General features: G+C 47.4%; 2 protein-coding genes across 3 annotated transcripts; one reads left to right on the top strand and one right to left on the bottom strand.

Moving 5' to 3' along the window:
• Positions 1-44: 44 nt before the first annotated feature.
• Positions 45-26992, bottom strand: Tmem86a (transmembrane protein 86A). Of its 2 annotated transcripts, XR_007213070.1 has the most exons (4): positions 26844-26992; positions 24502-24766; positions 22994-24172; positions 45-737 (listed from the first exon to the last, which is right to left on the bottom strand). XR_007213070.1 is itself a non-coding variant. In XM_048361513.1 (3 exons), exons 1-3 carry the CDS (start codon positions 26862-26864, stop codon positions 23736-23738), a joined length of 723 nt encoding a protein of 240 aa, XP_048217470.1. In that variant the 5' UTR covers positions 26865-26992; the 3' UTR covers positions 22555-23735. The 2 variants fall into 2 exon arrangements, 1 of the variants encoding a protein (XP_048217470.1); XM_048361513.1 differs by lacking the exon at positions 45-737 and having other exon boundaries at positions 22555-24172.
• On the top strand, positions 1236-21223 carry Igsf22 (immunoglobulin superfamily member 22). The gene is given in 32 exon segments (XM_048361290.1): positions 1236-1346; positions 1557-1674; positions 3565-3723; positions 6309-6417; positions 6633-6771; positions 7972-8093; positions 8173-8193; positions 8365-8428; positions 8430-8514; positions 8934-8963; positions 9555-9578; positions 9581-9663; positions 10424-10432; positions 10562-10717; positions 11280-11355; positions 11358-11521; positions 11524-11561; positions 12715-12998; positions 13695-13814; positions 13896-14258; positions 14261-14455; positions 15476-15703; positions 15706-15756; positions 17105-17218; positions 17670-17883; positions 17885-17923; positions 17925-18070; positions 18683-18687; positions 19049-19104; positions 19339-19436; positions 19439-19615; positions 21034-21223. Coding segments are annotated over 32 exon segments (3660 nt in total). The 3' UTR covers positions 21096-21223.
• Positions 26993-27834: the final 842 nt, after the last annotated feature.

Below are 27834 nucleotides of genomic sequence, written 5' to 3'. Positions count from 1 at the left end.
CTTCTCCCAATAGGCAAACTGCATTTCCCGACACACACACACCCCTGGCCAATTTTTGGGACCAGGATGTAAAGGACAGGACTGAAGACTTAGAGGCCAGGCAAAGGAGCTCCCGATGGGTTGGTAGAGAGAAGGCAGCTGGGGAAGGTCTCTAGGTTGGGGTGAACAACATGGCAGAGTGGCTTCTGGGTGTCAGATGCCTCTCAGGAGGCAATGACCAGCCTGTGAGGCCATTGAAGAAGAGGGGAACTGGTGGGGATGGAGAAGCCAAAGGATCCGGGCCCTGGTTGCAGGAACAGGGGAACTCCAAGGCTGAGCTAGGGTAAGGACTTGGCCTCCGATCTGTGTGGGACATGTTTCTGTCACTGTGGGAAAGCCTCCCCAAAAGTCTCGCTGCGTGTCGCCGTGCGTGTGTTCCTATGTCCATGCGTGTGTTGAGAGCCCGTCAGCAGGGCGTGCATGACTCTTTGGCCACATGTGTTATCTTGGAGCCACGTGTTTTTATTGCTGACTTTAAGTATTTATTCCACGGCAGACAGAGACATTTGATGTCTATTTATAATTCGCTCGTGGTCATTGAATAGAGCAATAAACAGCATTTTGAGCAAACTCAGTCTCCTGAGTCAGTAATTTACCTCCTCCCTTCACTCCTTGCCTTTGTGACTCAAGGCTTTGTGCTGTTCTTCCCTTCCCAGCGCACACACACACACACACACACACACACACACACACACACACTGCCCCTCACATTCTCACATTCATGCCCCTGTACAGATTTGGAATCCAGGAAGAATCCAGATTTGTAGGCTTGTAAATCCATTCTGAAAGGATTCTCAAACATCCTTAGCCCCAGGCCACTGAGGTGCCCTGAGCCATAGGGAAGCACAAAAAAAGTAGCATGGAAAACTTCCAGGAAAGGCAAACGGATGGGGGTGGGAGAATCACCAGCTCCAACAAGGGAGGCCAGAGAGGCCAAGGCTGATGGAAGGGAACATTCAAGTCACACTCGGGTCCCTTCCTGTTGACCAACCCACATTTCCCATGTTAGCCCCACAGCTCAACAGTGGCTCCCCCTGGTAAGGCGCTAGCTCAAAAGTAGCCCTTCCCAGGCCAAGGAGTCAGAACTCCTAAGCCATCCTCAGACATGCAGCTCTATTCTTAGCCTCTGCCCTCTGGGATGGAACAGAAGTAGCTGTGACACTACTGCACATGGATGGAGGGCAGGAAGGGGATCAATGGTCAGGCTTCTGACCCACCAGCTGGTCCTTACAAGACACCAGAATCTTGCAGCCCAGATCAAGGGTGCAGGCATACAGAGTATGCCACAGATGATGAGGGAAGAACAGGTATGGCTGAAGCAGCCCAGAGGTCTCAGAGAAAGAAGCCTGTTCTCCAGCCACCATCCCACAGAGATCTCTCTAGCAGGATGGCCCTTGTACCCAGATTCCAAAGGTGGCACTGTGGAGTGAGAAGAGAGAGGGAAGTTAACACTCTCCCCTCCTCTACCAGGGTGATCTCATAAGGCCACTCCAGCTGGGTATGTCCCACATATACAGTGCAATATGTATGGTGTCCCCTGTGCAAAGTGTCAGATCTTCCAGACCTTTCCTGATGCACCCCCCTCAATAACGACCCCAGTCCTAATCCTTGTTGGATTCGAATGCACACGAAGATGTATGTGTGCCCACATTAACCTGAGCCCCGCAGCTTAGAGAGTGCCCACCCATCAGCACTGCGAGGCAGAAACCTTGACCACAGGGCACAGGAATGATGGACCCCTGGACCAGCCACCACCTGCCTTCCTCCCATCCTGTCCTCGCCATTTTTTCTAACCTTGGATCCAGCTAGCTTCCCCACCCCCGAAGCAGTGTGCCATCTGGCTGAAGTCAGAGCCTGAGTCAGGGATCTCCCCCAAGGGCACAGGCATTTAAGGAACAGGTGGCTCTCAGTGCCCCCCACAGTTGGTGCAAGAAGAGACTGGCCACACAAAAAACCCAGGTGCCAGCTGAGCCTCCAAGCAGTGGATATGACATTCAAGTGGTGGAAATTGCTGGTCAGTGCAGAAGATAAGACTTCCTTCTGCCTCTTTCCTTTGGAAAGGGGGATAGTCTGGTACCTGCTAATCCAGAGGAGAACAAGGGTTGAGAGCAGGAGCTGGGATAGAAAAGTGGGCTCAGAAGCCTGAGGTAGAAGCAGCCCAGGACAATGTATAGAGTAGGAAGAAGGCAGGGTTTGTTTTTTTTGTTTTGTTTTTCAACCACCTAATTCAAAAGTGGGCATGATTTCCCTGGAAGGAACTAGACTGAGGGTCAAGAAACTAGGGATCTGTCCTGAGTAAACTTGGACAGGTCAGTTCAATTGGATATCAGTTTTCTCATCTATAAACAGATTTCTCATCTTTAAAGCATGTGCTTAAGCCAGGCACCAGTGACTGATGCCTATAATACTAATTACTAAGGAGGCTGAGATCTGAGGATTGCAGTTCAAAGCCAGCCAGGGCAGGAAAGTCTGTAAGACTCTTCAATTCACTGCCAGAAGAAAAAAAAAGCTGGAAATGGAGCTGTGGCTCAAGTGGTAGAGTGCTAATCTTGAGCATATAAGCCCAGGGACAGTGCCCAGGCCCCAGTGAGTTTAAGCCCCAGGACCAGCACACACACACAAAAAAAATTTCTGTGCTTGTTAATAAAGGTGGCAGCAGCTACATCCATTCACTGAAATACTATGGGGCTGTTAACAAGAATAAGGAAACCTCTATCCCATGGCCCATGTTAGCCACAGAAAGGGACAGAACAGTGTAATAGCAGGTAGCCTGATATATAAAATGAGGATGTGTACAAAAGCTTATGTCCATGTCTGAGTGAAGGGATTCCAGAAAGAGCTAGAGATTACACATGGCCACCAGTCAGGGAAGCTTGGGAAATGGGGGACTTAGGAATGGAAAGATGTTTATATTATTTTAATTCACCAGCTGATTTGGAAAAGTATAAGAAATAAAAACTAAACACCTGTCTTTACGGAGTCACAGCAAAGGTGAAATGAGCATTGCAGAAATGCATTGTCATCTGTCTTAGCATTCCAGGAGCGCCAGGGCTCGGAAAGATCCACAGCTTCCTTATAAGGGCCACTCCAGCATAGCTTAGGCAGGAAGTTCCTCTTTAGGTCGGACTTCATTCCCTTCTGGTGAACCATGCAGCCCTTCTTTTCAGGCCCCTCAGGTGTCCTCAGCCCCTGTAGGGCTTTTTCCTGGTTGGTAGGTAAGTTGAAGCCCTACATTCTTCCCTTCACAGAACTTGGAATTGTTTTGGGTTACTCAGTGAGGGAACAGGCCCACTGGTCCTTGTAACTCATATGCTAAAGGGAGATTGGGACTAAACAAATGATGGCCCAGAGAGTGTAGGCCTGCTGCTGCATAACTGCTCTTCTGCCTTTTGCTCTGTACTCCTAGCTCTCATGTGTGTACGTACACACACACACACACACACACACACACACACACCTCTGAATATCCCTCCTAATTCCTTCCTCATTCATATCCTCATCCTTTCCCTGGTCTAAACAGGTGAGTATACAAACCTTCTGTCACCATAACAACATTTCACCACCAGCAGATGGTACAGGAGCTTGTGTCAACGGAGTTCTCTAGCTTCACCACCCATGTGCAGACCTTCTCCCAGACAACCAAGATTGTGGGGGCAAGTGGAGTGGATGTGACCAGGAAGGAGGGTTGGGGAAAAGGCAGCCTTTCTTCCTCTACACCCACCCTCGAGTAGCCTGTCTTTGCCGCAAACGAATCCCAGAATACCAACAGCAAAACCTTCCCAACCAGTACTTCCAATCTGGACCTTAGTGGCACTTCACCCAGCTGGATGTTTACCCACAGATCAAATCTCTAGGAAAACAGATTGGGAAAAACCAATCACATGATGTTTGTGAAGGACTGATAAACTCTCAATAGCTCTAGGCAAATGGGCTGCAAGGATTTCAGGCAAGCTAAAAGTAGGAAGGTGTTACCTCATCTCCATTGAGTAATGCTGACCCTGCTTCCTTTAAGAAATGGGTGACTTGGCCAGCAGTGAAGACAGAATGCACAGGTCAACAACTGACCTCAGCTTCCAGGCTCTTAATCCTTGGAGGCTAGAGTTGAAGGAGGGCAAATCCAAGAGAAAACTGAGAAAGGGCCTCAGAACAGGTTGACTGTAGTCATGTCTCTAGCAGAAAGTGATTAAACAATGGTCAGGGGCTGGGGTGTTGAATATCCATTTTCACAGTTATTGCCTCTCCTTCAACATCCCAGAAGAACAGAGTCCCTCAGAGTCCTCTGTGTTCAAGGCCCCCAGATGGAGGTTACATTAGCAACTTCTGGCCAGTGAGTCAGAGCAAATGGAACAGCTGAGATTCAAGGTCAACAGTCCAGACCAGAAGTTGCGAATTCAAGTGATTTATACCCGAGATTCTTAGCCCTCATTGCGGCACATTGGAGTCAGCTTAGTGTAGGGGAAGGGGTGGGGTGGAAAATGACAATATCTTAGTCTAACCCAGACCACCATTAAATCAGAATTTTATTTTTTGCTGATCCTAGGGCTTGAACTCAAGGCCCGGGCACTGTCTCTGAGCCTCTTTGTGCTGAAGGCTAGTGCCCTACCACTTGAGCAACAGTGCCACTTCCAGATCTTCTGAGTGGTTTATTGGAGATAAGAACCTCACAGGGACTTTTCTGCCTGGGCTGGCTTCAAACTCTGCTCCTCAGATCTCAGCCTCCTGAATAGCTAGGATTACAGGTGTGAGCCACCAGAGCCCTGCCAGAAATTTATTTTTGTATTATCTTTTAAGTACAGAGGAATTGCCGCTTAGCAAAGCAGTTGTATTAATACAATGCACTTTGATCAGTGTCACCCCTTTCTTCATTCTCACCCATCTCCCCTCCCACCCCATCCCTAGTTTTTATAGGCTATACATTGAATTCTTTACTGCATCCTCTCCTCTTCTTCTATTTAAATCTGGAATGTTTAAGCTCTCCAGGGATTCCAAGGTACAGCCAGACTTGAAAAACACTGAACAAAGAGCTCAGGCAGAAAATGTGAATTCAGGGAAAGAGTGGAGACCCCATTTAAAGGAGCAGCCACCGCTCATTTCCACTGACTTGCCATTCAACACTGAAAAACAAGTCTAGTATTGAAAATACAAACTAAACTTTTATATATAATCTTTCCCTGTCAGATACAAGTTGTGTATACATTGTGGAAGTCAAAGAAAAGAAATCTGCAGAAAAGGAAGGAAGGGGTGACATAGTCCAGAAAGAAAGAGAGAGAGAGAGAGAGAGAGAAATGTACTCTGGTAACCCTTCTGTACAACACCTTAATAATAACAATAAGATTGTATTTAAAATACATAAATAAATAAAATGTTAAACAAAACAGAAAAAAGACATCTGCAGATAAAAATACAATCACCTGCTTCACTGGAATCAGCTGTGATGATTAGATAAAAATAATCTCTGCTACGTGCCTAGCCAGGTTTGTGACACAAGGCAAGTGTTCCATGAATCACAGCAATTGTTATTCATTAATAACTCAGCAGCCATGAAGATTCTCTTTAGCTTATACTGCAAAGAAAAAAAGTGGTATGGTTTTCTTCAAATATAAAATTATATTACCACATTGCATATGCCCTTGGAGGCTAGGGTACAGCTTACTGGTAGCGTACACACTTAGCATGTAAGGCCTTCGGTTTGATCCCCAGCACACATACACCCCCACAAAAATGCAAGGAAATTTCCATAAATAGCTCCACTGGAGTGGGAATGTGTCCTTTCTGTCACCTAAGAATCACTTCCAAGGCCAGGAATGCTGAGCCCACAGAATGGCAGAAAGAAAGTCTAGAACAAAGCTCAGCTAAGCAAGCAGTCCTTCCAAGCAGAAGCAGGCCTGGCCCATCTTCATGCTAGAAGGTACTAAGACTTCCAGGAGAAAAACCCAAGAGACAAAGAAAATCCCAAAAGAGAAGTCACCTTTGGACTTTGTAATAATCATAATGAAAATAGGACTGGGCTGTGTCCCTCCAGGAAGGGCTGAGAAGGAGTTGGTGATCCTGGTGGCTGAAATTTGACATTACACAATGACCATCAACTCTTAAGGTCCTTTCTGGACTCAAAGCAGATCTGGCCTTCAAGGCCTCATTGTCTCCCAGGCTCTAGTATCACCTAAGTAAAGATGCATCCGTCCTCCATTTCCGGGCTGTGCTCCCATCTGGGGCCCATTCTGACCTCTCCCTTGACTCACAGAGGAAGTAGTAGCAAGGAAGTCCTCAAGCAATGAGCAAGGTGGAGTTCTTCAGCATGGTGACTGGAAGTCCCAATATCCCTGCAGGCAAGAGCGCTCCTGAGTTTGTGGAGAAATCTCACCAGATCACCTCACCAGAGGATGTGTCCCTCCCCATCTCTCCCTGCCCCCCCCCCGTGTTTCTATTTCTTCCATTCCCACTGTAATGTCCCCCAGTACATAGGCATTGGCAAAGCCAAGGTGAAGATCCAACCCCTGCCTGGGTCCAGGCACAAGTCCCTGGGATGACACAGGGAGTGGGCAGGGCAACCAGCCTGCAGGCTAAGGGGTGAACATGTATCTCTTGGCCACCACAGGGGATAAAGCTGTTTTGAGCCCAGATACACAAGGAGACCTCAAGCTCAATGTCTCCTGGAAGATGGAGAGTGGCCTCCCCATCAAGGAGTAGGCCAAGATAGCCTATGACCGCATTAACAAGGAACACGTGCTGAAGGTATGGCGCGATCCCCAGGTACAGTCACCTACCCAGGTGGGGGGCACAGGGGGGTGACCTGCCCAGCACTCGCTTGGATAAGAGAGCCTCCAGGGCTACCCAAGACAAAGGCAGAGGGTAAGGAGACTGTCAGGGTCTTAGCATTGTAGTGGGATAGGAGGGGCTAGCTCAGGAGAACCTATGTTGCCAGAACCAACTGAAATCCAAAATTATCTGATGCCCAAGCCCGGAGAAGGCAGTAGGAGGCCAAATGGGAGCCAAGGGTGGGAAGGAGTGGCATCCAGAAGTTGAGGACTAAAGAAGAAAATGCTCGAAAGGGGTGGGGCCTTAGTGAGGAGTGACTTAGCCTGGAGTTGGCATTCAGACATGGGCAGGGACTAGACTGATCATGGAGTAGCCTGGAGAAGAGTTTTGCCAAGTGATAGTATCTGGGGCACTCAGCTCTCCAGAAGAATCCTGCCAAGGGCTGATCATCCTTACATGTAACCACCTTTTGAGCTACTTCCTGAGGGCTGCTACCTAACTGTAACTTGGTTTCAGGTTCTTTGAGGAGGATGGGTCACTGAGAGGCTCAGTCCAAGCATTACTCTTGTCTGTCTGATTCCTTGGATCCTGCCCCCACTTCTCATTGAGAAAGACAATGGTTGCCCTTCTCCCACAAGGACAGAAGTTGGTCCCAAAGTCCCATCCCTGATCCTCTTGGCTATGCACAAGCTATCCTAGAGTCCCCCTATAGGAGACCTCTAACACAAGTCCAGGCATTTTGAGAGCAATGGCTTCCTGGAGCCCACCCAGCTCTGAGCTGCACACAGAGAGGCATGAAGTCGATCTCATTCACCCATTTCCTCTGGCACTCATCCCGGTGCCTGGTACAAAGGAGTAAATTGTTTAAATCACAAAATGCCAAGGACTGCAGATAAGTGTTACAACTCAGAAAATGCTCATCCTCTATTAGCTCACAGCCAAGAGGGAGGATCTCCTAACAAAGCAGACCATGTTGTTGCCATGGGATCTGTAAGCCAATATGGATACTTACACTGGCTGCCACCTGGGACCTCCCCTCATAAACTACCCAGCTTTCCACACATACACACAACACTTAGTTCTGCCCCTCCCCACACAAAAGCCCCTTTTTCCCACTTCATAGAACATCTGTGCAGTTCCCACCCCTCCCCCACTAATGGTCTGATCCTGCTCCAGCTGGAACCACTGACCTCAGATGACTCCCACAAACACAAGTGTATTGCAAGTAATGACTACGCAGGTGCCATCTATACGGTGTCCTCGCTGATGACAGAGGATAAGCAAGCCCCCTCCTTTTGGCCTTTTCTCTTAGTAACCAGATTTCCTATATTTGACTATGGTCCTCTGTCTTCAGGTCAAGAAAAACTAGATTGCAAGAAAAATGTTGAAGGAGGTGAGGTTTGGAGGTCCTACACCCCAGGGTTCTGTCTCCTACCCAAAGCTGGAGCCTCTCAAAGGTATCCCAACAAGGGCCTGAGCTCCAAGAATCCATAGAGTAGGGAAGGGTGTCTGTCTCAAGGCCAGAGAGAGACTGAGTACAGCTTGGTCTTCTCTTCCCCTCTCCCCCAGGGCTCCTCCTATTCCTAAGAAGAAGCAGAAAATAACAGATAAGAAAGAGATGCTAGAGATTTTTTTTGTCCAAGGTAACCAAGGCCTTTGAAAAGGTTTGCACAGAACATGGTTTCACTGACTTCCAGGCACTGCTTAAGAAGCTCAAAGGAATGAAGAGGCCGGGGCTGGGAATATGGCCTAGTGGCAAGAGTGCTTGCCTCGCATACATGAAGCCCAGGGTTTGATTCCCCAGCAACACATATATAGAAAACGGCCAGAAGTGGTGCTGTGGCTCAAGTGGCAGAGTGCTAGCCTTAAGCAAAAAGAAGCCAGGGGGCTGGGGATATAGCCTAGTGGCAAGAGTGCCTGCCTCGGATACACGAGGCCCTAGGTTCGATTCCCCAGCACCACATATACAGAAAACGGCCAGAAGCGGCGCTGTGGCTCAAGAGGCAGAGTGCTAGCCTTGAGCGGGAAGAAGCCAGGGACAGTGCTCAGGCCCTGAGTCCAAGGCCCAGGACTGGCCAAAAAAAAAAAAAAAAGAAGCCAGGGACAGTGCTCAGGCCCTGAGTCCCAGGACTGGCAAAAAAAAAAAAAAAAAGAAGAAGTAGAGGCCTGCAGGCAGGGGGCTTGGATTCACCTATGTGTGTGTCCCCAACCTTGCACACATATACTCAGAGGCAGTCTGCTGCAAGAGCAGGAAGAGAGCTTGTCGCCTTCTGTCTCCTCTTTTCATGATTCCCTAAATTCTTACATGGACTGTGGAATCAGACTGACCTGAGGTAAAATCCCAGTTTCACTGTCTTCTTTTAATTGTACAAACTTAGGTATCTTTAAGTTTCAGTTTCCTCATCTGAAAATTGAAACTTATACTTCCTTGTTTGTTTTCCTTTTATTATTCATTCAACTCAAATGAATCCTAATTGATAATACAGTTACATCATTTATGTGATGGGCTCAGATATGCAGTCACTGTTTTATGAACAGCAGTTCCTTTATCATCCTCTTGTTCTAAATCTTCCAGGTAATCCATGAGTTAAAAGAGAGGGTGTTTTCTAATAAGCTTAATAATTTCTTCCAATCACCTAGGGATGTTATCCAGGATTGCAGATTGTAGACAGAGCCTGAATAGGCTCCAGATACTTGTACATGTACAACATGTACAATTTTATGTTGAACCATTAACACTTGCAAAAACAACCTCTCAGGCCAGATACTGAAACCGCTAGAGACATAGAAACAAAGATTGATACCACAGTAGTTTTTGACTGCATCATGGAAATGAAGGACCCCAATGTCAAGATAATATGGATCAAGGTACAAAACACCTAGTCTAGACTCACCTGGCAATGTCATGTCTTCTCTGACTCTCTCATTATCCAGAAGTCAGGGCTTCTCCCTCCCATCAGGAAGATGGTTGAAAGAGGATGAAAACTAGTCTTCGTTGGGTTTTGTTGGTTTTTGGTTCGCTTTGTTTTTCGGTGTTTGTTTGTTTGGTTGTGGGGTTTTTTGGCAGTAATAGGCTTGAATTCTGGGCATTTGCAGGTACTCTACCACCTGAGGTATACATCCAGCCCCTTTTTGCTTTCAGTTATCTTTCAGGCAGGGTCTTATGTTTTTTGTTTTTTGTTTTTCCGGGGGGTTGGACTCAAGACTACAATTCTCCTACCTATGGACCCCATCACAGCTGGAACTTCTGGTACATGCCACAGGCCTGGCTTATTGATTGAGATGGTGTCTTGCTACCTTTGGCCCAGGCTTGCCTCAAATCATGAATCTCCTGATCTCCACCTTTCAAGTAGCTGGAATTATAAGTATGAGATACCAGTATGAGATAAGTATGAGATACTCAGCCTGAGTTTTATTTTTAGTTGTGTCCTTACTTTAATTTTTATTGGAACTGGTCCTTTCCTCTTTCTGTGCCTCAAACCTTTAAACTGAAAAGCTAGATTAAATAGTTCCAGTGCTTTATGAAATGGTATCTTTTGAATTCACGCATATTAAAAGTTTAGGTCTTGTGGGGAGACAGGGGTCTTGGATCCCCACCAAGCTGGATATGAAGCTAGTGACATTGTAGGGGCACCAGGTAATGTTTTGAGGGATGGATAAGCATCCTTCAGCTCAGCATGGCTTTGAGAAAGAGGAAGTCTAGATGTCTCCTCCTCCTACTTTCCTCATCCACTTTCCTATTTTTTCCATGACATGGGATACCAAGCCACTGAGGATCCAGTACTCCATTGGCAAGTGCCATATAAAGCAGCTGGGTACCAAGTACATGTTGGTGATTACTAATGTCAACTTGAGTGGTGCTGGTACTTGCAGCCTGGCTGTCGGTGATAAAAGGATGAATGCACAGCACACAGTATTGGGTATGAAAGGGGACATAGCAGGGGTGGGGGGAGACATGAGGATATAGGAATAGCCAGGCAGGATCTCATGGAAATAAATATTGGAGAGAGAAGACTGTGGGGCTAGGCACAAAAGGACTACCAGGCTAATGATACAGAAGGGAGAAAACTGGGAGATAATAAGTGTCATGGGATAGTGTAGCATAGTGGTCTAAAAGGGGGAAGACTCTAGCTAAACTACTGAGGTTCAAACCCCAGCTTCTGTCAATTATGAGCTATTGAATTTAGGGTAAGTTATTTAACTTCTTTGTTTCAGTTTCCCCTGCCTCTAAAACTGGCAATCTCCCTAGACAAGAATTGGATGAATTAATAACTTCAAATTGGTAAGAATATTGGCGATCATATATCTAAACTAAATAGGTGGATTATTTTTAATTGCTGTTAATATTACTGAAGGGGAGACCATGAACGGGATCTCCAGAGAAAAAGGGTTCACAAGTAGAATGAAAGAAAAGGTGCTTTCCCCAAACTGTTGGCTATAGAAAGCCATGGACCCCAAGATTTCTATGCCCCTTCACCATCCACCTCCCCCACTCTTTGCTGCAGATGAAGCCAGTGAAGGTGACAGAGTGCCAGACAGCTGTGTTTGAAGCCCACCTGTCCAAGAGCCCAACTTTATGTGGAAGTTCAATGGGCAGGAGCTGAAGAGGGATGACAGGTATGAAATCTCAGTGTCTGAAGATGGTCTAACTCACATGATTAAGATTAAAGATGCCAGACTTGGTGACATTGTTGAGTTCTTAGCTCAAGCAGGGAACTTAGAGCAAAAAAGGCTCAGCTCACTATTGACCGTGAATAATTAAGCAAGTGCCTGAGAGGCGGGCTTCATGCCACAACAACCTTCATGTGGTCATCCATTCATCCTTCAGCTCCTCTTTGCAAGACTCTATGATGGATACAAAAGGATTCTCCTCTGAAACTCCTAGTATCGTAGTAGAGGAAGGCATAAAAATGAAATTATAATAGAGTTCTTCCAGGCACTGATAGCTCACACCTGTAATCCTAGATACTCAGGAGGATTGCTGTTCAAAGGCAGCCCAGGCAGGAAAGTCTGGGAGACTATCTCCAATTATCCACCAGAAAACTGGAAGCTGAACTGTGGCTTAAAGTGGTAGAGCAATAGCCTTGAGCAATAAAAGCTCAAGGACAGAGGCCAGGCTCTGAGTTCAAGCCCCAACCAATAAAACAGAGGGTGGGGGGAGAGAATTCTTAAACCATGAGTAAAAACACACTGGGGTCTTATCAACTGGGAGGGCATGGCACAAGAAATTATTAGACTTTATGGCTCTAGTATCATATATTACAATAAATCTATGTTATTCTTCACTACTTTCTTTCCAATATTTTAAGTAGTTTGGAGATTTGTATGGATAGTAGGTATACCAATGAACAATGTCACACACATACACGCACACGCGCACACACACACACACACACAAATCACAACTGGCATCTGTCACATGTAGTCATTATTGCCGTGATGGAGGAGGGAGACATAGAAGCCATGGGATCCCAAGGATGGGGTACCACCAGGAGATGTGAACTATGATATGATGATGTGAGGCCTAAGCATTACCAAGAACTAAACCACTTCAGCTTTCAGAGAAGGGGGAAGAGGAGAGAACATCTCCAACAGAGGTAACAACATACACAAAGGTCTGGATACCAGACCAACACGGCAAGTATGATTTTCGAAATATTAACTACAGTGCTTTAAACATTGTCCTGTTTAATGTGTGAGGAAACTGAGGCTCGGGTGCATGAGTTGTATAAAACCAACTAGCAAGTGAAAGAGCTAGTATTGTCCTTACTGTGTACTTCCATGGGTCATAAACTGAATACAAATTAACTGAGTATCTCAAGTTCTAGTGACTTATTTGGTCAAAAAGAGATCCACAGAATTAGAAGAGGATGTAAAGGTTTGGGAGCAGATTGAAGTGCCTGTCTGGCTGGCTACCAGCATTTCCATCAAATTTTTGAGCAACCTTAAAAATGCACATGTCAAAGAGAAGTGCCGCACATGCCTTGAGTGTGAGCTGACTTCCAAGGATGCAACATTGCTCTGGAAGAAAGATGGGAAGCTGCTGGCACGTGGCTCCAAGTACAGCATGAACCATGAGGGCAAGTGAGTGGGACTGGTCTTTGAGGATGCACAGCTCAGTAATGGTGGTGAATACACTGTGGTGGCCATGTAGGATGAAGGCCTTACTGAATACTTTAGCAATGCCACTTTCACTGTGGAAGGTGTGAACCCACACTTTTAATCCAAATGAGCCCTAGCATTCCCTACATTAGACAGTGATATGCACCTCTCCTGGCTCCAGCCCTTCACCAAAGCATAACCAACTTGCAGCTTCCCACTGTCACCACTGATATCTTCCCAAATCCTAACCATCTCTAATCTCCCATATCCTGAACATTTAACCCTCTTAGAATTTGACCATCCTCCCTATCCAATATTCTATTCCAGTTTCCCTACTTCTTTTACTTCCAGATTATGAGCATCCCTCACAACCCCAATCATCCCAAACCTCTTGGTTTTGACAACGCCCTACTTTTTAATCATAGTTATTCTCCCTGATCGCTCTGGGTATCCTGCAGACCAGCATAACTACAACTAAACATCTCAGTTCTATAAAGGACCAACCTGCTTGCCTAGCATCTAGTTCCCTTTATCATCAGAGCATCCTAAATTCCAGCTGACCATCCTCCCTAATCAACTCCACATTAACCATCTGCCAGTTATTCTTGACAGCATAACCCAAGCCATAGGCCTTTCTCCAACACTTAAACTCCTCCTACTTGCTCCAGTCTTCACAATGACCATCTGAAAATCACCTACTGACCATTGCCAAACCACTTGGGTACTCCCACAACCCTACCACCCACCCTTCTATTCCAACACCTTGACCCAATCCCAGCCTCTCTTTCTCCCTAGAGTGTCTCACCACATGAAGAGTGGGATGTCCAATGTGCACACAGCCACTGGAGGCCCCACTGAGTGATGCATAGTGCGTAATGATCAGTAAATGGAGGGTGTGTGGCTGAAGGATGGTAAGGAGGACTGAGGCAGGGGCCAGGGAAGGGGAAGAAGGAGTTCAGACTGGCCCACACTTGCATTCACACCTGCTCTTTGCTTGCAGATCACAGACTTGTCTGGCATTCAGATGGTAGAGCAGGGTGCAGTGCACAAGCTCATCTTCGCCAGTGTAGGTCCAGAACACAAGGGCAGGTACACCTTCCCGGCCAAGGGTGCAGAGAGTAAAGCCTCAGTATTATTGCAGGTACTGTCCACTCAAGGTAGAAAATGCTCAGTGAAACCTTCCCATGACTTTCTCCTTTCCTCATGGGCTCCTCTTCCCCTGGTAGGCAAGGCTTTCTTGATTCCCTCCCCTCCAGATCCACCTACCACCAACCCACCAATCCTGAAGGCACTAGCTACACATCCTGTGACTGTGAAGGTGGGCCACACAGACTACATCAAGGTGCCCTTCCATCCATGGCCATGCCCCAAGTGACATGGTACAAGAATGGCATGGAGGTGACAGAGGAGGAGCACGTGACCATGGAGCCTGGGGAAGACCAGGCATAGTTCACCATCTGAAACCGTGTACGTGAAGATAGTGGCCTGGTCCTGCTCAAGCTCAAGAATAACCATGGCACAGCCACCACTATGCTGCATCTCAATGTGCTGGCTGAGAGCAAGGCTGAGCAGGGCTGAGGACACCCAGCACCCAGCAGTCAGGATGGGTAGCAGGTGGGTAGGAGTGCCAAGACAGAGCTGGAGTTTCTGAGAACAGGATTGAAGTTCTGGCTTTGCAACCCGAAATCCACTAATTTCCTAAGTGACCTGGGTCAAGTGAACCTCCGTAGACCTCAGTTTCCCACCAGGAACAAGGTGCTTTTCCTCCCTATTTATTTCTAATGATCTTCAAGTGCTTACCAGGTAGACCTTCCGATACGTCACTTAAGTATTGTTATTAGCTGAATGATAAGAACATTGTTGAAGGTAAGGAAATGAGGTAAAAAAAAGAAAAAGAGTTGAGATTTAGGAATAGAGGTGAAGTTATGTGCTGAAGTGTAGGAAGTAATATGGAATAAAGTAGGAGGTGAGAGGGTTGAGGATTTAAAACAATATGAAATCTGGATTAGGGAGTGAGAATGGTATCTGGAATTGGTCAGAATATGAAGATGAGTGAACTTAATATATTCATCATCCAACACACACACACACACACACACACACACACGTCACCACAATCTTTGCCACCTGCACTTCCACCAATCTGTGGGTGTTAAGGATTTTCGATTGAGTTTAGCAGCATGAATGAGCATCTGTCTCTTCCATGTTCTCAATGTTGGGGATATAGAGATGAAGTACCTAGCAGTCTCTCAGCCCAAAAAGAATAAATCTGGCAGACTATGATACCAGAAAGAAATGGTGTTCCAGAAGCTCAGAAGATGGAGATAATTGGTTTAGAAGAGGGCAATAATCCAGCTAAAGCAGGGGTCCCGACCTGTTCCCAAGCAGGCAGGAGCCTCAGAGGGACAAGGATCAAAGTCTCTGGGTAAGTCTTTGAAGGAGGGGTAATGGGCACAGGAAAGAGAAAAGGATCCCATAGCTCAGAATCAAGTTATGCCCAAACTAGCCAGACATCTGGTGAGTGGGCTGAAGGCCTTCTAATCCTGTGTCCCATTGTAAAGTTATTCTCTGTCTCTAGATCGTCCCAAGCACCCCCCCCCCCAGGGCCCAGTAGAATTCCTGGGGCTCACAGCTAATTGTGAGCACATGAAATGGAAAGCCCCGAAGGACAACAGAGGATGCCCTGTGACCCAGTTCATAGTGGAATAAAAAACAGTTGGCAAGAGCTTGGTTAAGATTGGAGAGGTGGATGGTAAAGTCACCAATTTCTCCACCAACAAAGTGGAAGAGGAGAAAGCCTACCAATCTGTGTCCTGGCAGTCAATTCAGAAGGTGTGAATGACCCACTGGAGACTATAGGTCAGTGAGATCACCTACTGCTCAAAAGGGATCTAGAGGGGTCAGAACAGAGGTCTTTAGCCAGTGATAAACACTGCAGGGAATTCATTAGCCTCTTCTCAATCTGTCTCATGAGATAGATGGTGTAGAGGAAGAATAGAACATCATGTACATGCAGGAATTTCCAACTTTTCCCAAACAGATCACATATAAAGCACACCCTCATAGGCACACCCAGATATGCACAATTCCAGGAAACTAACTCCCCTTCTTTCTCCATTCCAGTAATCATCCTAGAATTTAAAGAGTATGGTGTTACTTTTAGTAACCTTAAAACCATTCTCCTGTGTTCCTAAGAAAACCCCTGACAATATCAGCATTTTAATTATGATTGCTAATTATTACTTGCTACAACCATCCCAACTGATTTCCTCACCTCAGTGTGTCAAGATAGTAAATTGAGAACTATGGTATGGGGGAGGAGTGTCACACAGGTTTGAAGATTTAAGTCACTGATCTTCCTTACTCCTACCTACACATTAGAATAATTTGGGGTCTTCAATAAATTTTGATGACTGCCCACTACACCAAGCCAGTTGAATTGGAATATTTAGGAATAGAACCCAGATACTAATTTTTTTTGCCCAGTCCTGGGGCTTGGATTCAGGGCCTGGGCACTGTCCCTGGCTTCCTTTTGCTCAAGGCTAACACTCTAGCACTTGAGCCACAGCTCCACTTCAGCTTTTTTCTGTTTATGTAGTGCTGAGGACTCACTGCTAAGCCACATTCCCAGCCAACCAGATACTAATTTTTAATGATGAGTTTCTTTTTACTCTGCACTTGATGTTTATGTGCAAAAACTGCTTTAAAAATCATTGGGTGTTAACATGAGGTGGGCAGTGGCCTCCAGAGGTTTCCTACCAACTTTCTCCAAAATGTAGCTCCCCACAGCTTAGTAACCTCAGTACAACTTCCCAGTCTTAGGTTAAAGAGACCTCCTTATCACTTCAAAGCCAGGCTTTGTCAGCCTTTGGAAAGAGAAAAGAGGGAAATGTATAGGTTTTTGTTTTGTTTTGTTTTCTCTTTCTCAAAGGCTGGAAGCCCCAAAAGCTTTGAACTAGAGCTCAGTGCCTGTAACAGTTTCTTAACTGGTTCAGTTCTTATCTGGTAAGTTCAGGGAAAAGAATGCAAAAGTCTTTCCCATTAAGATGGGGGAGGGACAAGAGGGCAAAGGAAGATGAATCCATTAAAAATAAGTGACAGAGAGGACTAGAAACTGTTTTTTTTTTAATGTTCTAAATCCCTAAGAATGAGCTTTTAGTGACTAGTAAATTCATGCTGGACATCCGACACATTAATGAAATGAAATGAGTGGTCCCTGTTGGTCCTCATTTTTCAAATGAGGAATATGAGTCTCACATGCATCTTGCCCAAGGGTCACAGGTACTGCATGGCCAAGTGACATTTCAGAAACATCTTTCTGGGGCTGGGAATATGGCCTAGTGGTAAAGTGCTCGCTTCGTATACATGAAGCTCTAGGTTCGATTCCTCAGCACCTCAGCATATATAGAAAAAGCTGGAAGTGGTGCTGTGGCTCAAGAGGTAGAGTGCTAGCCTTGACCAAAAAGAAGCCAGGGACAGTGCTCAGGCCCTGAGTCCAAGCACCAGGACTGGCAAAAAAAAAAAAATCAGAAACAGATCTTTCTGGGGCTGGGAATATGGCCTAGTGGCAAGAGTGCTTGCCTCGTATACCTGAAGCCCTGGGTTCGATTCCTCAGCATCACATATATATAGAAAAAGGCCAGAAGTGGTGCTGTGGCTCAAATAGCAGAGTGTTAGCCTTGAGCAAAAAGAAGCCAGGGCAGTGCTCAAGCCCTGAGTCCAAGCCCCAGGACTGGCAGAAAAAAAAGAAAAAAAAAGAAACAGATTTTTTTAATCCAGGACTTCTGCTGTCCAACAAAAAAGGACACTACGTCCCATCTTTAACCAGTGTAATCAGGTAGCTGTGGGTAGGGGTACAATACATCTACCCCAAGGGTTGCTGAAAGATCTTCTAAATGATCTAGAGTTCCCCAGGCCTCCTAAAGACTTGAAGCTGTATGAGGAAGTCCCTAATACAGTGTCTCTGACCTGGAACCACAGCTCTGATGGAGGAGGATGGTGATGCCCACTATGTCATCCTGAAGCGGAGCAAAGCGTGTCTTTAGCAACAAGTACATGGTGACAGGGCTAATCCCTGGAAGAAAGTACTACTTCAGAGTGGTGGTTCAAAATGAAATTGGTGACAGTGACCCGCTGGACTCCAAAAGCACCTGGCTCATCAATAAGGACCAAAGTAGGAAACTTAAGGTTTGGGTTATGTCTGGGAGCCCTGATAGTGGAGATGATGAGAGTCACTGAAGGGTACAAAAGAGTTGGGATAAACTCAGGGAACCATCCAGACAGAAGTTTTAACATCTGGAACACTTGGAATGTACATGTTGGTGAAGCTTAGCAAAAACAGTATCTTAAGCCAGGCTCATACCTATAAACCAAGCTACACAGGAGGCTGAGATCTATGAGATTTATCTCCAGTTAATCACCAAAAAGCTGTAAGTGGGGCAGTGGCTTAAGTGGTAGAGCACCAGTCTTGAGCAACAAAGCTAAAGGACAGTGCCCAGGCCAAGTTCAAGCTTACTAGGGCCAGCTTTGAGCAGAAAAAGCTAATGAAGCGTGCTAAGCCCTGAGTCCAAGCCCCAGTATTGGTATACACAAAAAAATCTTAGGGGTGATACATGGAGGTAGGGAGGAAACCTTGGGGGCTAAGATGACATAGGGACCAGAAGGAATTACAGAGTAGATATGCATCTTCTCTGAAGAGGGGTGATAATGGAGGTGAGAGCTGGGACTCCGCCCAGCAAGCCAGCCAGGATGAAGTCTGAGAACACTGGAGAGGATGGGGTCAGAGTAGAGGTAGCATAGGAAAATGAAATGAAGGGCTAAATGTATACTCTGGAAGGTGAACTACCACAGAAAGTCAGAAAGAAGTTAAAGGCCATGGCAAATAGCAGTAAAGGTCTGAGAAGTTAGTACTGGACAGACACATAAGCCCATAGGCTCTGGAAAGTGTAAACACCAGTGACACCAGCATAGCTCACAGTGGACCAGGAGTTGGGAGGAATTGAGGAAGAATATGTTAGGACCTCCAGCATTACTAGCTCTTGAGAATCTGGTCCAATTCTTTGGCATTTAAAAACTGGGTCTTCTAGGTACCTTGAGAGCTCTAAAACATGAGAGCCTTTGGTGACACTCACATCCTGCCTTGGCAATTGAGGACCTGAGCACCACACTGAAGTCCTACCAGCATAAAGACTGGTACCACACACCCCGCTTCTTTTTTTTTTTTTTTTTTTTTTTTTGTTGGGCCAGTCCTGGGCCTTGGACTCAGGGCCTGAGCACTGTCCCTGGCTTCTTCCCGCTCAAGGCTAGCACTCTGCCACTTGAGCCACAGCGCCGCTTCTGGCCGTTTTCTGTATATGTGGTGCTGGGGAATCGAACCTAGGGCCTCGTGTATCCGAGGCAGGCACTCTTGCCACTAGGCTATATCCCCAGCCCCACACCCCACTTCTTGACACCACTCAAGCCACACACTGTACTCTGTGGCCAGAACCGCACCGTGACCTGTGCCTTCCTTGGGAACCCACGGCCCAGTGTGACCCTGTACAGGGTGATGCCAACATCACAGCTAACTCCAAGTTCTGGTACAACTCTACCAGCAGTGTGTGCACCCTTGTCATTCCTACCTGCACCCTAAAGGACAGTGGCGAGGACCGCATACTGGTGGGGAATGAGCTGGGCAAGGATCGCAGCAGCTGTACACTATGGTGAGGGAGCCACCAGGGCTGGCCTAGGGACCAGGTGTGAGGGGAAAGGCAACGTATCTATCCTGGGCAATAAAGGAGCACAAAATAGTCTGTGGGCCATCAATCAACTCTCTCCATTTGACTGGTACCATTCTTAACACTCTCCCATCCTCTATCATGTTATGTTCCTGGCCCCTAAGATGTGGGAGTTTCTGATCCCTTTGATAATCTGTGGCTTGCAATCTTGGTGGGGCTGGACCCATCTTTTAAAAAGATACTGTGTGCCTAAATAAAAATAACTACCAACCAAGAATACTGTACCCAGCTAAAAAGATACTGTGTGTTACTCAGTAGGCTGAGATCTGAGGATTGAGGTTCAAAGCCACCCCACACAGGAAAGTCTGACACATTTATGTATATTTAACCACCAAAAAGTTGGAAGTGGAGCTGTGGCTAAATTGGTAGAGTGCTAGTCTTGAGTAAAAAAAGAGTTCAGGAACAGCACTGAGCCCGAGTTCAAGCCCCAGGGCTGACACCAAAAACAAAACAAAAAAAAAAAACAACAACCCATAGTATGAATAATACTGCTTAAACCAGACTCATCACAAATGAAAAATACTGGTCTAGCATAAGAGCAGGCGGGAGGCATAAATGTAGAAGGCTAAAGGGGACCCTTCCTTTTGCATATTTGTTCACATATGAGAATGTAGCAGGAGATATTTTATTCTTTCCCACACAGTCTACTGTCTTCATAGCACAGTAAGCCATAAACCTTTAAATGCAAAGCTGATCTGCCTTGCTCCTTTTTTTTTAAATTCCCTCCTAGATTTCCTCTGATCCTCATAAAATCCTAACTAACAAGCCTCCCTCGTTCTCTACTCCTTTCAACACACTCTGGTGGTATTGCTCCCACTGCATCAGTCTCTATGGCTACAGACCATTTTAGAACCAATTAGAGGTGCCTTCTCTTGGAGTAAGGACCATATCCTATTGCTCTCTCTCAAGTGTTCCACTAAGAGTCTGGCACTGAGATGATGACACCACCAGAGTAGCTGCTGGTCTATGTAACAGAACCAGGCCACGAAAGCACTGGAGGAGCTTTCCAGCTTTCATTACACAGCCAGGCAGATCTTTGCCACTTACTTCTGGTTGGTCCCTAAAGTACATTGACCCAGGGCCCTTTGAGATCATGGCAAACTACCTCTATGTCTGCCATGTTGTACCAGGATTGTGAGGTTTAAGTGAAATCCTATATGGATGTTCCTGGCACAATGCCTGATTAATAAGTACTGAATAAATGGCAGTTCTTAACCCCACACACAGCCAATCCAGGATTGAGGGTCCCAAGGCCATTTCAGTTCCTGTGTAATAACTAAGAGAGCTTGGAGTTTTCCTGGGCCCCAGCATCACTAACACTAATGAATATTTACTTTGGTCTTTCAGACAAAGATGATAGATAAGTTAATTCTGGCACCGATCACAGAAAATACGCGGAAGAAATCAAAACACCTTATATGAGCCCAGGCATCAGATGTTGTGATGTATGGCTTCTTTGTCCTCAGCATGGCCACCTGTAGTCCAGGGTGCCTTCTGGTGTGTGTTAATGTAAGCATTCTCTGAATAGTACAATAAATTCATCAAGCTCACCTGTTTAAAATGGGCATCATATGGACAAACGTGTAGGACCAGCTTCCAAACCCACCCACAAGGGAAAGACTTTGTGAGTTGCATTCTCCTCTTCCAAAAGCACATTGTATCTTTCTTCCCTTCCTTGCAGAGCATGGGAGTTATGACTTCTCTCCCACCCTGCTCCCTCCTATTCTTCACACAGTAGGCCTATGCTCAGCATTCTTGGGTTTGAAAGGATGAGGGATTTGTCCTTTTAAGGTCCAAGGGTTCTATCAGAAATAGAAGGGATTTGACATCTAGCTTATGGTTTCAAATATACTTTGCAGTGGGATTCCTTAAAGGGAAAAAAAAATGCTGGACTTGAAATAGTAGGTCTTGGGCCAGACACTGCTAGCTCATGCCTGTAAACCCTACTCAGAAGACTGGGATCTAAGGATTATAGCTCAAAGCCAGCCTGAGGAAAGAATGTCTGACAGACTCTTATCTCCATTTAACCACCATAAAGCAGAAGCAGAGGTGTGATTTAAGTGGTAGACTACGAGCCTTGATCTGAGAAAGCTGAAGGCGAGCCTCCAGGCCCTAAGTTCAAACATCAGGACTAGTAGACACACAAAAAGGTCTTTAAGATTTTCAGTCCTCTTCTTCTTTTACTACATCCTATGAGGGATCTCCATAAGACTATAGTTTGGGACTAGGGATATAGCTCTGTGGTAGAGCACATGCTTAGCATGATCCCTAGCATAAGAAAAAAAGAAGTTTGAAAAATCATTGAACAACATGAAACTTGAATCCACTATAGAACAATCCCAAAAATGTATAGCAACTCTACCAATGGTATATTCCCCACCACTCAAGGCTTCCCTTTCTTCTTAAGTGGTATTACCTGTAAACCACCAATGCCTCCCTAGTGTGAGCAGGTTTCATGTCTAGTATATGAACTAATCACAATTACTCCTGGCTGCTCAACTAAACAAAGGTCTAAGGAAGAGACACTTGGAAGGACGTCTGCAATATTTTGAAGCAGGCAGTGGATTTGAGGTAAAGATGGGAGCAGCAGAAGATACTGGGTAGCTAAAGGTCCCAAAATTGTTGGTCATTTATGCGTAAGGACAAATTTGGACAATTGCAAAGTATACCCATCCCCCATCCTACTGAAGTACCTTATACTCACATGTGACCAGGAAAGTGAGACCCACTTAAACCAGCATAGTGTCAGCACAGCCAGGGAACCAGGCGGGTGCCAAGCTGCTCTGGCCAAGACTGTGACCCAAGCTGTGAGGACAACCAGGATCCCTGGCACCATGCCCCCATTCCCTGTCCAGTACAGGCATGTGCCACACAGTCAAAGTAGGGAAGCCAATAGCCCTTGGTTTTTGTTTTTTGTTTTTTATTTCTTTTTCACATGGGCAGTAGAGGATGGAGTTGTCCCATCCTTGCTCCCCTTGCATTGCTTGTGCCTTGGGCTTAAGACTCCAGGGTCACTGGAACCCCCTCTTGCTCCCCTTGCATATGGAACAGGGAGGAAAACATTGTTGGTGCATTGTGGAGAGGGGTCCTAGCTTTCTAAGCCAGGCTCAGCACCCCTCAGCAACTCCCTGAGACCCTCTCTCTCTGATTCTTATACAGACAGCAGGACAAAGACATATGACAGAGAAAGACATAGGCAGGTTAGGAGACAAGAAAGACCACATATCACTCACCTCCACATGTGCTCATGCACGTTCACGCACATGTGCGCATGCACACGCATGCGCGCACACACACACACACACACATACGCACAAAACCACCCTGGCCCCTTCCTTTGGCGTGGTTCACCTAACCCTGAGGACAGGATCTGAAGGTGGTTGTATGGGGCCTGAACTCTGGGCCGACCAGGTAGGGAGACAGGACCAACTTTAATCCTTGGTATCCCCAAGCTGCCAAACTAAGGAAGTTCCTCCTATTGCCTAGCCTAGACAGACACCTCTCCACCTTCCCACTTACCACTTAAGAATTGAGATTGTTCAAGTAACAAGGAAAGGGAGACTCCACCCTCTTCCAGTCTTCCCAACTCCTAGTTGGAAAAGAGCTTCAAGCCCTAGATCTGGATCATCTCAGCAGATTTGTTCCCTCTTTCCCTCAACTCTGTGCAGAACAGAATGGGCTGGCCCAACATGGCCAGTGGTCCTCAGCATAGAGATGGAGTGACTCTTCAACCTAGCAGAGAAATGGAGAGGTCAAGAACTGAGCACCATCACCCTGCAGGGGGGCTTGGACAGTCCTGATGGAGTACAGGTGGGACAAGGTCAATTCTGGCTCCAGCGAGGAGCATGACATGAGGCTGCCTCTCTGAGCTCTCAGTATTGTCCTGAACCATTAGCTTTGCCAGGGTGATCCTTCTGCTTTCCCCCTCAAACTTGTCACTTCCCCCAGAGGTACCTGCTATCCCAGGCTGGCACTGATTACCGAGCCACCCTAATCTAGCTCCTTCAGGTTCCCAGGGTCTGGACCCCAGCTCCAGGAAAGAGGTGAGCAGAGCCTTGGTCCTCAATTGGCCTTGCTCAGTCTGTAGTCTTCCACTGGCTCTCGGCTCTCAACAGCTGAAAGGGCAATGAGCATCTGCGCAGCATAGTAGGTGGACATGATGAGTGCCCGAGAGTAGGGCACCGGAAAGCAGAACTTGTTGAGTGCGATGGTCATGTCTGAGATGATAAACAGCAACGCACCACAGCCAGCTGCCAGCTCGGTCCAGCGCCAAGCTGCCCCAACCAGCCGCAGCCCTGCCATAGCTCGCCAACCCATGAAGCTGATGAGGGCCACATACACCCCCACCAGGTAAGTGAAGGCACCTGAAAGCCCTGGGTAAAGGAGGGCATAGCACAGGCCTGAGAGCACTCCCATCACCAGACCTGTCCGGAGAGCCAGTGGTCTCATGCCAAAGGCTGAGGCATAGAGCATGTGGGTCACAGCAAACATCAGCAGACCTGAAAATGAGGGAAGAAAAGGGATGCTGATGACACCTTTGGCGATTAATGTGTTCTAGAGATCAAGGGGAAAGGATTAGGGATAACCCAGCAGGTTTGCTTTGGGAGTCACAGGGATGAGAAGATCATTAACAGGTAAAGATCTGTCTCACGCACACACTTCCATGAACTCTGGAACTGATCAACAGATCAAGGTCATTATCCCACAAAACCTCACGGACCCTGGCCTCAGGAACCCTCAAATTCCCCATTCAAAATATTTTCTCCATCCCAGGACCCTATTTTAACCAGCCCCAAGCCCCTCCCAAGCAACTCCTATGACCACTGACCGTGCACAAAGTAGCCTTGGTCCTGCCAGATGAGGAAGGCATCCCCTACAGCAGAGAAAACAAGTCCCACAAAGATTCTTGTGGCACTGGGATGAGCCAGCAGGAATCCAAAGCCATGAGCCAGAAGGAAGAGCCAGAGGCAGAAGATGGGCAGGCACTTTATGAGGGCGCTGACCCAGGACGGGCTAGATGAGGGCAGCCACAGCACAAAATACACGCAGGTGGCCTTGAAGAAGGGTACCAGTTTGGGTCCCTCACTTTTTACCTGGAAAACACAAGACAAAGGCAACATTCAGAGCTCAGAAGCCCATAGGGAAATTCTGAGCCAGGACCCTTCCCTAGGCCTACACCCCCACCCCTCCTCACACCACTCTCCATACTATCCTAAGCAGGGAGGACTGACACAGAAACCCAACCTATTCTGTCCCAACCAGCCAACAGTATGAACAAACTCATCACTCTGGGGCTCAAATTTTAGGAGGAAGGGCTCCATTGTTCGTACTCTAGTCTACTCTGGCTAGGCCAGGATAGTTGCTCACTGGGTAGCTAATATTCCTTTGGACAATATCCTCTTCCGGAGCCCAATGCTTTTTCCTTCTAAACCCTTTCCCCAGGAGCTACTTCTCCATCCTAGAGCTGCTTTAGCCTCATTCTCCCCAGCAAACTGGAGTGAATCATTGGGAAACCACAGAGACACCTGACTGATCCTTGGGCAATGAGGCCAGGACATAGGCTTAGGGCCTTGGAAACACCGGGTGGATGCCAGGAATGTAGGGGAGTTGGCAACAACACCACCTCCAACCCAACAGGCTCTCCTTCTTGACCAGCCTGCTCCTCAGGCTCCAAGCTACTTATCTTAGGCATCAAGAACAAAGATAGGTGCTAAGGATGCTGAATAGCAAAACAGACCCAGGAATGGGACCAAGAAAACTGTCTTGAAACAACAGAGATTTCAGCCCTAGGATGAGTGTGTGTCAGTCAGATTTGTTTCCCAGAGAACAAGAGCAACTTGAAGCACACCAGAAAGAGGCAGGAAGGGGGGTGGGGAGGGCTTCTGGTCCCAGCTTCTGATCTGGAGCCAGCAGACAGGCTGGGAGGAGATGGGGAACTGAGAGGGGGAAGTTGGAGCAGCTGACTTGGTCTCAGCCAGATTAGGGAGGGAGAGCAGCTAAAGAAAGGTTGTACTCAAGGCCACTGCATGCATGGTCCAAGCTGGGGGAGGGGACTGCTGCAGATGTTCTGAGTCTGTGATCCCCTGAAGCTCTTCCTTGGGCTGTTACTTCTCAATTTCTAAGGATAATTTGGAGCAGATGAGGTTCACTGTAAACCCACACTGAGCCCAAAATGCTCATGTCTCTTGCTGGGTAAGCTGTCCAGAACAGGGGTCTCTGGAGACACACAGAACTCCTAGCCTACCAGATACCTAGAAAGACTGATCATATTGTGATAAGCGGGGTAGGGATGAGGCAGAATTCCAGGGTCCAAACCTAGTCTTGTTCTGCCAGAAGGGACAGCATGGAGCAGAAATGATTTCCCCTTTTCTTGGGCAGTCCTCTATCAAGGCTGGTCAGGGTGGGGGCATGTCCTGGGAAAAAGACCGAAAAGGATGAAGAGGATGCTAAGCCTCACAACCTCTGTTAGGCTTCAGAAGCATAGACAAGTCCTCTCCCTCCTCTTCCCAGTCCCCCGTTTTCTAGGAGAAGCAGAGAGACTAGGTGGGGAGATCACCATGAGAGTCATAATGAGAAGCCAGCATTAGAAAAAAAAGACAGGAAAACGACAAAGGCTGGAGTTGAGAAGGTATGAGACGGAGTACAATCCATCCTCCTCTTGCACCTTATCAGAACTGCTGTGACTCGGGGGCGACCCCCGCCTACACTCCTGTGACCCGGTTATAAGTTGAGAAAGAGGAAGAAACCAACTAGGGACAGGATTCCCAAGAGGTCCCCGTCAGCCTGCCATCCCCCACCTCCCCCGCCCGCTCCCACGCTTCCCCGTGGTCCGCGTACGCAGAACCCCGCGCCCCGCGCCAGCCTCACTCCCCCCGAGCCACGACCCCGCCGACCCGCGCCAGTGCTCTGATCAACAAAGTCACGCTTCCGAGTCACGTGCCCAATGTTTTCCTCCCTGCGGCTGGCGGACGGGGGGCGCGCGGAGGAGGGCGCTGCGGGTCCGGAAAGCTGGAGCGGGGGGCGGGGATCGTGACAACCCCCGCCTCCCGCCAGGGGACACTGGCCTCCGGGGGTCTCGTGCTCCTCCTTGGCCCCACCAGGTAGGCCAGCTGCTGCCAGGCACTCAGAGCGGTGGGCTCCGGCCGCTGGTTCGCTCGCCCGCTCACTCACCACCGTGACCGGGGACACCATGGCGGCGGCGGCGGCGGCGGCGACGACGAGGGCTGGCACCGGGCTCCGGGCTCCCGGCTGCAGCAGCCAAGACCGCACCCACAGCCAGGTAAGCAAACGACGAAGGAACAAAGCCGAGGATGGAGGACAATATACCTCCCGCGCGCCGAGAACTGGGGGTTCTGTCTGTAAATCCTGTGACGTCACCGCAGCCCCCACCAATGAGCGAGCCTGAACCCTTGGTGGGCGGGACCCGCCTGGCGGCGCCGGCTGGACTCAGGATTTCTGCCCTGAAAAATGAGGTTTCCCCGCGGGCCGGAGGCGGAATCCAGAGACCACGCCCATCCTGGAGGCGGGGCCAGTGCATCCCGGAACGTGACCGTGACCCCTGGTGCCTCAGTGAAGAGCAAACTTTTGCTCAAAGACAAACACATCTCTGCCCAGGACACGAATTTAGAAACATTTCCTCATAACTCTGGAATAAAAAGCAAAGACAAATTCCCTTTAGGCTTTGAACATGTAGTCTACGCAGGCACGATAAACACAACTATATCTATACATGTATGTGTGAGATATGGATAGAAGCCAGAGACTCACAATCCCGACATTATACAAAAACACATACAGCATCACAATTACATTTAACAAATATAGGCACTTGTTAAACATAACAAGTATACACAAAACGAGCAACCATGGATTGACTTCCATCCTTCACTGTGAAACAGAGACACATAAAAAGGCAAGCAGTAACCTACGTATGGACCCCATAACTCTAATATAGAACCAAACACAAATTCTCAGTTGTCCTTGGGCACATACATCTCTCAACTCAGACAATTGATCTCTCTCCTCTCTCCTCTCCTCTCTCTCTCTCTCTCTCTCTCTCTCTCTCTCTCTCTCTCTCTCTCTCTCTCTCTCTCATACACACACCAGAATAACAGACCCAAAGGAATGTGAAGCAACTTTGCCAAAAATACATTGCAAACTG

This window comes from Perognathus longimembris, chromosome 13 (assembly GCF_023159225.1).
Source record: "Perognathus longimembris pacificus isolate PPM17 chromosome 13, ASM2315922v1, whole genome shotgun sequence".
NCBI lineage: Eukaryota > Metazoa > Chordata > Mammalia > Rodentia > Heteromyidae > Perognathus > Perognathus longimembris.
The sequence above is the reverse complement of the archived record's forward strand: the minus strand, read 5'-3'. Positions and strand labels throughout refer to the sequence as shown.